Source organism: Pyrus communis, chromosome 12, assembly GCF_041283825.1.
Source record: "Pyrus communis isolate YQ-2024b chromosome 12, ASM4128382v1, whole genome shotgun sequence".
NCBI classification, from domain to species: Eukaryota; Viridiplantae; Streptophyta; class Magnoliopsida; order Rosales; family Rosaceae; genus Pyrus; species Pyrus communis.
The window spans coordinates 12,424,075-12,436,407 of NC_142576.1; the positions used below are offsets into that span (position 1 = coordinate 12,424,075).

Genomic DNA, 12,333 nt, shown 5'->3' on the forward strand with positions numbered 1-12,333 from the left:
TTTTCAAAAGGTTTTCACAAAACTTAATGAGTCTTGCATGTTCACATTCAATCTGGACGCCATGGACAGGTTGCATGTTAGATATACGTTCTATGTTAGAGGTTCCAAGTAGAGCATACTTTAGGAAAACCTAACCTTCAAAATATGCATGTGTAATTCATAAATAATTGAAAAAACTACTTAGGATTGTCAAGATGACGGCGGAACCCTAGTGCTCAAATTTATTTTCAAAACTATTTTCTTTTGTTTTCCTTACTTTCCCAATTTATTTAATTGTTTTTAATTAAATTCGTTTTTAATATTTTAGATCATAAAATCAACCTCTTCTAAACTTTGTTTTCAAATAATTAATTAAGATTTGATTTTAACATAAATGATTCATTCAATCCCTGTGGAAAACAACCTTACTTGAGCTCCTATACTACGATAACCTTGTTCTCTTGCAAGTATTTTTAAGTGTTTTTATCCTTGCTTTTGCAGGTGGTAAAAATCCCTATCAAGAAATTGGCACTATTGTCGGGGATTGTTTTAAATAATTTGTGTTTATCAACTCTTAGTTAATTATTTTTGTATATATCTTTTTATTTACTTGATTTTTTTTTTTAGGTTACAATTTGTGCAACAATGGAATTTGTTCCTCCTTCTAGATTCAATATACAACCAGGAAGACCATCCTTATGGGTCAACTTTGCAGAATGGGGTTTTTATGGATTTAAACCTACAATTTGTGCAATTTTCTGTTTGAAGACCCATGATATTTTGCAGTGTCCTGAGAGGGAATATTTTCCGGGGTTTGTCCAAGAGCATATCAATATGAGAAATGACTCAAAAGGAAATTGGAACAATCCATATTCAGAGTTGTATACCCCAAGTTTGCAAAAACATCTTGAGCACTATTTTGAGCAGTCTAATGTGCCACAAGAGCTTTCGGTGCAGGACAAGCTATCTAAATTGTTGGAATCAACTAAGCTGTACAGAGAAATAACTAATCAAGGATTTCATATTCAAGCAATAAACTGTGGGAGAAGTTCTGATGATCAAGAGGTTGGAGCAGGAACCGAAGAGCCACTTGCCAATTACCCATGATCAAGAGGGGAAACAACCTCTGCTAATCATCAAAGGGTTTCTTTTTTCCTTAAGGCATATGGGAGGAAAGGTTTTAGAGAAAGGGAGAGGAATTTCGAAATAGTCCCACAATCCAACTTAAAATGAATTTGAGTCAATGTGGTTAGGCTCAACTAGTTATCAGGTTGACCAAGTGCTCAAGAAGGAAAATGGTTGTCACAATGTATTTTCTCTAGTTTATTTATGAGCTTTGGATTTAGTATATCAACACGTAATAAAAGTGACAAAAAATTAACATGAATGTAAATAAAGTAAAAAATAATGTGTGAAAATCATCTGTTTTAAGAAATATTTGATTTCATCCAATTACAATTGTTGAAACAAAACCATCGGGAAAAGTTACATAAGAAAAAAAGAAAAAAACAGTAGTAAAAAAACAAACGTATTTGTGATATTAATTAATAGTTGCGCCCATTTCCACGACCATTATTAGACTGATCAGGATGAGTAGTGTCGGATTTCTCACACGTAAGACTGGTGTAATAGAATGGACCAAGAGTATACTTTACCAAATCTCTGTACACAAAACTCGGCCGGTTCAGCTGCACCCCTGATCGGCCTCCGCCGAAATTAGTCGGAACGTTACACGTGGCATCTGGGCAAGATACCAACCTCACTGAGCATCGATTGGCTTTCACTTCTTTGCCGTTGATCGTGTACTTGTTCATGATTAGGTCGAATTGGCCTTTCTCGTCCGTCAAATCACTTCCGTAGAAAACAACCCTGCTTCTATCGTCCATGCATGTTACTGACACCTTGCCACCTGCACCAATACTTTTAATTAAATTCATAATCTTTGCTATCCGTGGTTGTTACCCGTTATTACTTGTATATTTTACAATGCATGAACGACTAACACTGAATTACCCATGGATAACTATGACTAGCCCAACTCATTTATATGTACCTTCATTTATGACCAAGAAAAAGGACTTATCCCTCATTTTCAAAGAAAGTCCTCATTTTCATAGAGTTCCTCTTTTCTCACTAACATGACACCGTTTAACTATGTTTTAATCAAATTGACAATTATTATGATGACAAGTGATGAACCTACAATTTCTTTTTATTCAAATGGATAACTAAATGGTATGAAATTCGAACGAATTTTTATAAAGATAACCTTTAGGTGATGATATATAATTAAAAAAGAAATGTTTCTGATATGACATGTTTACAGTGAAATGATGACACGTATATAATTAAAAAAATATATACCTTTGATGGGTCTGGCACCGTGAACCCATTCGTTCCAACCTTGGGTGCAATCTTGGCATAGTACCTTGCCACCTACATGCATGGTTTTGATTTTGGGTTCTTCGTAATTAGAAGCTTCAGCTGTGTGGATGCTGCTGCAACCCATTGCAATCAGTACCATTGCAAATATCAGCACCACCGCGGCTCTCATCTTTCTGTTGAACTCTCTCTCTAGATTAAGCAGGAGGCTATATATGTGTATGTGTGTGTGTGTAGGAAAACAAATGGGTGGAAGAGCACTACTTAGACGTGCGTTCCATTTGAAAATGTAGATGTCAAATTATGTATATGTTCTAGTTTTTTAATGTATAAATGAATTATTAATTAATCAAGGTCAGCACCCAAGAAGTTGAACTATCTTTATAATTATTCAAGAAAAACCAGCTTAGTTATAAAATAAAATAAAATAAAAGGATCTGAATATGATTTCTGAATAAATTCAAATTACAGTTTTTGAATTTATACATTCTCTTAAATACAGAATTCAGTGATATATGATCATCAAAAGCTACGAACATACACAAACTTGAACCTAATCAACATAGCATGAATCCCAACAACTGACGCAGGAGGAAATTAGGGTTGACGCAGTCAGTTGTCATATGAAGAATCTGAAGCAATGCTGCTCACGTGCTTACGACTTGCATTAAGATGTTAATATGGATTCCCCATTGCAGGGAGGCTAATTCTTTTGCCACCGCGGCTCCGATTGCCCACCACCACTCCCACGGATCCATGACTCCCATCGGCACCCTCTCCATCTCTATTTCCCAGGCACGCACCACCTCCTTCTCTATCTAACCCCGCTAACATCCCCCTCTTCAACAACAAATGATCAATTGCTCTCTCTTGGCATTGTCTGCTATCCCCGTCTCTGGCAATGAATTCGTGCATGGCAACACATGCTGTCTACATTACTATGGGTTGCAGTGGTTGTTGCGTCAAGGTAGGTTGATTTCGAAGAACACCTTCGATGACTGTCATTCTTATTCCTTCCTGGAGAACCAGTTGATGGGACAAGGAAATATAACTCCTTGATTTCATTGATTCACAACGTTACAAATATATACAAGTCAAATGACTTGGAGTGCAAGTAAACATAGGCCTACAAGAATTTACAACACCTAGCGCATATTAATTATCCTACACTGACAGGGAATTGTGGATATTATTTTCCTTCAGTTCAAAAATAAATTAAATGAAATTTAGTTATCCATGTGGCAATATATAATTGGTTGAGACTGTTAGACGAAGTCAAGCTCAAGTTGTTCTTGTTAACCCAGGCCAAGCTGTACAGACAGCACAACAAGCATTTGCTGACTCATGAACAGCAGGGAAAGGAATGTGCATGTGCATGTGTGCTGTCCGAAGTCTTCCCATGCGTGCTTGGTTACTGTTAAAGCATTTTCCCATGTGTGCTGTCAGAAGACAGCAGATGGTGCTGCTGCATGTGTGTGTGCTGTTACCTAGTAGTTTAATATGTAAAGGTGTATAGATGATGTTGCGGCATGTGTGTGTGCAGGCTGTCACTTACAAGTTTAATCTGTAAAGTGTTGTTGTGGTGTATATATAAAAGCCTTCCCGTAAGGCCTATAAGTGTGCAGATTTGGAAGTATTATAATTGATATCAGAAAGTCTTTCATGGTATTGAGCCTCTCATTGTCTAACGACTAGATCCTGTTTGTTTTTTTTTTTCTCCCCACGCTTCAATGGCTGAAAACAATGCCAGTTCTTCCACCAACCCACCTACCACCAATCAGTTTCATCCGTTTTCCACTATTGCTAATATCAAGCTTGACAGAACCAACTACCCACTGTGGTTGGCTCAAATTCTCCCAATTCTCAAAAGTAGAGATCTGATGGGGTATGTTGATGGTACTTTGGTGTGCCCTCCAAAAAACTTGCATGGTGCTACCACTGTCAATCCTGCATACAGTGCATGGATTCAACAAGATCAAATGATCTTGAGTTGGATAAATGGCTCCTTGACAGCGTCTGTTTTAGCTACTGTGGCAAGCAAGAGAACTGCGCGTGCCACTTGGGAAGCTTTAGAGCAAAGGTATGCCTCCACTTCTCAGAACAGAATTTTGTTCCTGCGGAATGAGTTGCTGCAGACAAAGAAAGGTAATCTTTCTGTTACGGATTACCTGGATCGCATGAATGCGATTGCTGATAATCTTGCTCTCGCGGGTCAACCGGTCAGTGATGATGAACTCGTGCAGATTGTGTTGAACAATCTAGGACCTGCATTTGAGATGACAGTAAGTGCTGCTCAAGCTAGGGATACCCCGATCACCTATCCCACCCTTGAGGCACTTCTGTTGACAACTAAACGACGAATGGTGGATCAGAATAATTCCTTGGCTAAACCTGTACCTGTCAACGCCTTCGTTGCCACCAGAGGACGTGGCGGTGGACGATCGCGTGGGAATGGAAGAGGAATGTCTTCCTTCACCCGTGCTTCTCTGTCAAATCAGCGTGGCATCAATCCTCGCAATCCCACCAATCAGCGCAACCAGCAGTTTAATGGTGAGAAATCCTCTTTTTCTGGTGAGCGTATTATTTGCCAAATATGTGGCAAACCAGGTCATCCTGCGCTTGATTGCTTCCAAAGGATGAATTCTGCTTATGAAGGTCGAATTCCTGCTCACAAACTCACAGCCATGTCCTCCTCGCCTATTACTCTCAACAAGCAATCCAATGGTACCTGGCTGTTAGACAGTGGTGCGAATGCACATGTCACTCCTAACCTTCAAAATTTGGTTAATCCCAAAGAGTACACTGGTAATGAAACTATTGGGGGTGTAGGTAATGATTCTGGCATCACTATTTCTCATTTTGGTTTCCAACAACTAAATACTAAAGCTTGTTCTTTTGATTTGAATGACGTTCTTCACTGCCCAACTGCTTCTCAAAACATCATATCTGCTCATAGGTTTACTTTAGACAACAATTGCTACCTGCTAATCTTCCCATATTTTTTTCTTGTTAAGGACCTCAAGACTCGGAAGACGCTTTTCCGAGGGAGATGTGAGAATGGGTTATACCCATTTCCAAATGGCAGTGGACGGTTCCAGTCTTCAATGTCAGCCTTGGTAGGGGTACGGTGTTCAGTGCAAAAATGGCATGCTAGACTTGGTCATCCTGCCAACTCAATAATTAAGTTTTTAATTTCCAAAAAACTAGTACCACTTCATGGTACTCCTCATGTAAGCTTTTGTGAGTCATGTCCCTTAGGAAAGAGTAAAAAGTTACCTTTCAATTTGTCCGAGTCTGTTTCTACGTCTCCATTGGAACTTTTGCACTCTGATGTCTGGTCTTCTCCCGTTATTTCTAATGAAAATTTTCGTTACTATGTGTTGTTTGTGGATGACTACTCTAGGTATTCTTGGATTTTTCCCATGAAAAATAAAAGTGAAGTTTTTGAGATATTTGTAAAATTTAAAGCCACTGTCGAGAACATGTTTAATCTTGCCATTAAAACCTTTCAATGTGATGAAGGGGGGGAATATAAAAGTCGTGTTTTTCAACAGTTTCTTTCTGACAGTGGGATTTCACAACGTTTTTCCTGCCCAAAACATCCTGAACAAAATGGACTTGCAGAAAGGAAACATCACCATATTGTTGAAACCAGTATAGTTATGCTTTCTCAATCTCACGTTCCTAATCAGTTTTGGTTTGATGCTTGTTCTACCGCTACGTACCTGATAAATCGCATGCCAACAAAACTTTTATCCAATATGTCACCTTATGAGAAGTTGTTTAAAAGAGTTCCAAAGTATGACATGTTGAAAGTGTTTGGTTGTCGATGTTTTCCATGGTTAGTCCCATACACACAACATAAACTGCAACCAAAATCAAAAGCTTGTGTTTTCTTAGGTTATTCACTGAATCACCAAGGCTACAAATGTTTGGAATTGTCCACAAGACGAATTTACTTGTCTCGCCATGTCCTATTCGATGAGGACTCTTTCCTTTTTAAGGGACTCACATCTACCTCAGAAAATGTCGTCGATTCAGGTACTTTTAACTCTCCCGTGGTATTATTTAATTTTGATGATATTAGCACGTCTCCTATATCTCACTCACCTAATGTACCTACTATTCCTCTCCGTCAAAATTGTCCTTCTAATGAAATTCTTTCCTTACCCTCCACTGCACCGTCTGAACCTGTCCCCAATCCTTCAATTGACTCATCCAGTCCACCTTCTACTACACCCGTGTCATCCTTTCCTCCAAACACCACACAGTTTCAACCTGCCCCAATCACCGCACCGACTACACCCGTGTCGGCCTTACCTCTGTCATCACTCATACCTTCACATGAACAAGCTGTGGTATCCATGGAATTAGTACAAGTGCTGTCAGAAAATAATGGCCATCGAATGACTACACGATCAAAGTCTGGCATCCAAAAACCTGTTGGAAATGTGCCATAAAACCAATCATATGATGATACTTTATGGACATTTCACATGTTAAACTAATCTAGTTTAATGTAAAGGGCAAAGATTATTGTTTGAGCCGTCTCATATAAATGTTATATGCTTAAACGATAAGTCCAAGGAATATGTGATTGGAAGAATGCGATCTAAAGAAGTTAGATTCATGAGACCATTCTTTCGTTGACACATCCTAAACGTTCCTGATCATAGGATTGTCAATTGGGCATTGACAGTCCGTTAAGATCAGTACGTGCTATGTCTTCTCTCAGGGAGAGTGACTAGTCTCGAGTCATTGGTGTGTGTGACATCAAGACAAGTACGTAGGTGCTCAATAGAGAATGAGTTCACTGAACACGATCAACGAAGAGTTCTCATATTCATGTCACATGAGAACTCATGGTTGGGATAATGCAAATTAGTCTTTTGACCTGAGGCATCACAGTTGTCTTGTGGTTAGGTCCTTAATCTTTGATTATGTCAAAGTCACTCCATCAGGAGGGTGTCCACGGCATCGTTGGGGTTAAGCCACTTAGCCATGGAGACAAGTGAATGCGCAACAAGGGATCTCTAACCTTCAAACTGTTTGAAGGAGAATACTCTATGATATGATTTAGAATCTCAGGCCAGAGTATGAATGAGATTTAGGAATGTGTTCCAAATCACATTCAAGGTAATCATATAAGCACAAGACTCACATTGGATAGTAGACATGAATAAACTATCAAACCAAACAATGTGGTCAAGAGTATTGTATTAGAGAAAGACCGTATTGCATTTGTAATCCTAAAACTGAATAGGTTCTCCACCTCTTCTGATTAGCTTGGGTAACCATGACATGCTGCTAGGCGTCAACCATGGTTTGTGGAAGCCCTAAAAGTGTATTATCACTAACGGGAGAATTGAAAGTAAGTTTCAATTCACAATCGATTTGAAAGAGTTTCAATCGCCCACTGCCTCGCTAAAAGGAACCTAATGGATCGTACACCGTGTAAGGTAGAGATTGAAGATTCAACGGAGATGAGTAAGAATAATTAAATGGTTTAATTATTTATGACAAGGATTAATTAATATGATTATTAATTAAACGAATAAGTTCGTTAAAAGACCACGGGATAGTTTTGGACCTTAAGGCCCAATGGGCTTCGAACGTCAAGTCCATTGACTTAAGTTGTGTGACAACTTAATGAATAATGATTCACAAAGGCCCAAATAGCCCAATAAATCCCATGTTAAAGAAGGAGTGGTTTTGGACTTATTTACAAGTTTGCCACTCAAATGAATTAAGGAATAAGTATGACTTTATAGCCAAAATTCATTAAGGGGTAATTTTTGGGGGAAAGGATGAGAACATAAGCTCTCCTTTCTCTCTAAAATTTCAGCCACCTTGGAGGGATCATCTAGCAATCAAACTCCTCCAAGGTCACTCATTTCTTCTACAATATGCCTTGGTGTGGAGACTTAGAGGTTTTCAATTTTGGGAACTTGGAGAAACCTTTTCATCCATCCAAATCCATGGATCTAAGATGCAAGGAATGAAGGCCCTCTCTTTGGGTGATTAGCCTTTGCTTATGCAAAGAGGAATCTACAAAGGTATTGATTTCTCAACTCACTTTGTTTTGAGTTGAGTCTTGGTTCACCTATCTACTAGGCTTTGAAGTTCATGGGTTAAGTTTTGTTTTTGAGTGCATATAAACATGATTCCGCCTTTTAATTGTTAATTGCATGTTGTTGATGTTGCTCAAATGAACTTGTTTTTCACAAATTTTCCTTCAAGTGGTATCAAGAGCCTAGGTCTAGTAGTTGGTGAATCCTTTTGGGTTTTGTAGTTCATAGTTTGTGATTTGAATGTTGTAATTGTTACAAGCTTTATTCTTGCTTATTTGAATGTAAATTTTGTTAGAAAATTTGCCATCTCAAATGTTGTAGATGTAGTTCATATGAGCATGAATTTTGGAGCTAAAATTTGGTGCCATGTTTTTGGGGAAATTCGGCCAAATCCAAAGGGTGGATTTTTGGGTTCTTGTTTGACTTGTTAAAAGTGTTTTAAAGTGACTTTTGGAACCCCTATGTACCCTAGTATGGTTGTATGTTATTTCCCTTAAGTTTGAGTGGTTTTGGTATGTTTTTGGGTGAAGAATGTTCATGGAGCTCTTATGGGTTTTCATGGATGTTCTTCATTGTTCTTGATATGTTCTTGCCAAGAACAAAAGGTTTGGTGTTTTGATTCAAAGTTTTGATTTATTTCATAAAGTTTTTGTTTTGAAATATTTCTTATGTTTAAATATATTAGATATTTATTTTGAAAAGTTAAAGAAATTTTAGTGGGTAGGTGTGTAATGATTTATTCCATTTCACACACCCCACTTACAAAAACTTTGAAAATTTTTTTTATTACTTTGCTTCAAAACCAACCACCCTACTCAATTAGGGTCCTTGTGGGGCTTTTATGCAATTACATAAAGTTTTGATACTTTTGTGTATTTGTACTTTGACCCAAAAGTTTACGTTTTTACGTAAAGGTCCAAAATCACTAAAAGGACAAATTGTTTTGCTCCTTTAATGAAGTTTTAGCTTTTGTGGAAATTTTTTGGGTTCTAGTTGTAATTACATGAAGTAGTGGACTTTTGTGTTTTTACAAAGTGACCCCAAAAGTTTAAGTTTTTGCAAAATGGCCCAAACAAGTTGAGGTCATTGTTTTTGGCCCAAATTAGGTAGAGAACAAAATTGTTTTGTCTCTTTTAATGAGAATTGGATTTTCATTTCATTTAGCTCCATTTAAATCAATTCTATGGATACAAAAACCAAATGAAAATGTTGCATTCAAGTTTAATTAGTTAAAGCGTTAATTAATTAAAGAAAGGGTGATTATGAACCTAAGCCTACTATAATTGAGCTATGTGAAAGGCCGTTTCAAATTTGTTTGAACCATGGGAATGTGTAGATTAAATTTTGGTTGTAATTTGATATGATCAATTGTTGTAAAAGAGCATAAGCTCTTCTTTACTTTAAAGTAATTTGATTTGATCAATTGTTGTAAAAGAGCATAAGCTCTTATTTACTTTGAAGTACTCCTTTCTTGTTTTATTCGATATGCATGAAATTGGAGTAGTTGGGTCCAACGCCCAATAAGACAACACGTCTTAATGTGATTAAACGCGTAACTAAAATCAATCACCATCCCTAGACCGAGATTCAACACTAGGCTCGTGTTGAATCGAATCAAAGGTTCATAGTCATCCTAAGGCCCTAAGGCAACTATATAGTCCATCAATGAATGCAAATCTTATGTTAGTAGTACCATATAGTCTTGCTTTAAAAACCGTTTTAAAAGCATAGTGGGAGTATTATATACTACTAAATCAATCATATGGACCAATAGTTGTAATAGGACCAAAATGTTTTAATTGGATTAAAATGTATGTTTATATGTGATGAGACCTAAAACCCTCAACAAACCATTATTAAGTTGATAAGCGAGAGATGCTTTGAATATCTCTTCGTGGCCTTCCACCGTGGTAGGCTCCAATCGTTTGTGACTTGTACACCGGCTTCACCCTATCATGGGGGAGTACAAAGTGCATGCTTACACTCAGGAGGAGTCTATACGCATATGATGAGGTGAGTGTAGGCAACGAGGATGGCCAACATCATATCATTGTGAGGCTATTCTTGAACCCCTTCATGAACTAAGCATGGTGGGAATAACTTAACTAAGTGCAATGGCGCCGATATCATATCATTGTGAGGCAACATTCTCTAGAGGCCAAATAAGATGGGTACTTGCAAGAGATGCAAATGAGTAAGAGTACTCTCTCATTATTATTAATGCTAGCCAACATCGTATCATCGTGAGGTGGGCTTGGTAATAGTGAGCCTCCCATACCCTACTAAGAGTTTCCTCCAAAAACTCTCGAATTCCAATGAGGGATATGGAATTTGCTAAAAATAGTGGGTGGTGCTATTTTGATTTAAAGACCCGGATCAAATAGCTTAAAATCAATCAATTTATATTCGTTATGTATTTGTTTACCAATATATTTGCAAACGCTATCCAAAACTTGACAAAGAAAAACCGAACGCTTTAGTTTCCGAATTTGGTACCACAATCCCATAGATTGTCTTGAATGGATTGTAAAAGTGCCTAAGTAGTCTCATCCTCACAATCTTCCTATTGATAATGTATCAATGGAAGAACATGTTAGATAAGTCTACCATGAAGAGGCTAATGCAAACTCTAGTGCTTGTCTCTTTGTTACACGAACAAGGAACTTGAGAAGTAAGCACAAGGGCATGGACACTTTATGTGCCATGATTCTCCATTTACAAATTGTTGTATGAAGAAATGAGAGTTGCCTTGAACAACTCTTGAAAGTTTGTAATTATGTTGAGAACATAATGGTTGGTTGACAGAAATAGTACATCAATATGGACTTATGATGATTTTGAATCATTGAGTGTTGAAGTGTTAAACCACTTAACGAGACGGAAATTAGGCAAGGACTTCACCTTTGTGTCCCTATTCTAATGGTTCACTAAGTTTATGATAAACTATATAGTGAACAATAACCGCACGCTCTCCAAATCGTTTGATGTGTATAACACATTTGAAATAAGTTTCAAGAGAGAAAGTGGGAGTTTAGGGACCATGACTATTGTAGTCAAAGGAGAAGTCAAATGAAGAAGGCAAAATAACTCCAAGGGAACAAACTTTCTTTATGAAAGGATGGACATTGGAAGGGGTATTTGCAAGAAATGTCTTGCAAGTGTCAAGAACACACCTTTCGAAGGTGTTGTAATATGTTCTTGAAATAGTTCAAAACAGTTGGTTCTTCTACTTGAATACATGATTCTATATTAGCAACTATGTTTTACAATTGTTGTAAAAGTGTGCTAATAAAAAGTAGAAGATTAATGAGAGAAGAGAAAGTACTTCACATTCGGAAAGTGAATAAAATATAGATCTCTGCGAAAGCGGATTGTACTTACTTCCTCATATGAACTACCAAAGAAATTGGAAAACACTAAAGATTGTCTTTACATTCCAATTTTAAGGAACTTAAATCCGTCACTATAGTAGAGATGGATAAATGTTTTGTTTGACAAAACATTGTTCTTTATTAATCAATAATTAGATTATTGTAATTTAATTGGTTGTCTCTATAGTAGAGATGATGTGGTAGTTTAACTGTTTAGAATACGATGATGCTTAAAACCCAAAAGGTTGCAAGGTAGTGACTAATCCCAACTGAGTTGTGATACCTCTAAAACATAAGTTACGAGTTGGTCATAGATGGATGCTTTGGATCGTTAGATCCGGATCCAATACCTTCTTGTTAAAATTGTATAGAGGCGAAATGTTCGAATCTTTATTCTTTTGGAAAGAAGAAAGAATCACAAAGTTGTTGAGGTTAATTCACTTAGATATTAGTGGCACTTGTCCACAACATAATACTACTCATGCTGTATGACATTCACCGAAGATCACTCTCGGTTGGATTATAGTTTA

At 37.3% G+C, this 12,333-nt stretch overlaps 1 protein-coding gene across 1 annotated transcript; it reads right to left on the bottom strand.

Moving 5' to 3' along the window:
- Positions 1-1,523: 1,523 nt before the first annotated feature.
- LOC137744401 (pistil-specific extensin-like protein) lies at positions 1,524-2,533 on the bottom strand. The gene is made up of 2 exons (XM_068484223.2): positions 2,344-2,533; positions 1,524-1,888 (listed from the first exon to the last, which is right to left on the bottom strand). The coding sequence occupies exons 1-2, from the start codon at positions 2,531-2,533 to the stop codon at positions 1,524-1,526; spliced, it is 555 nt and encodes a 184-aa protein (XP_068340324.2).
- Between the last annotated feature and the right edge of the window lie 9,800 nt (positions 2,534-12,333).

Bases quoted from the DNA above. Each gene is read 5' to 3' on its own strand.
- LOC137744401 (XM_068484223.2), bottom strand. From the start codon at position 2,533: ATGAGAGCCGCGGTGGTGCTGATATTTGCAATGGTACTGATTGCAATG. The intron at 1,889-2,343 runs GTATATATTTTT...GTATTGGTGCAG, and splicing joins CGGTGCCAGACCCATCAAAG to GTGGCAAGGTGTCAGTAACA.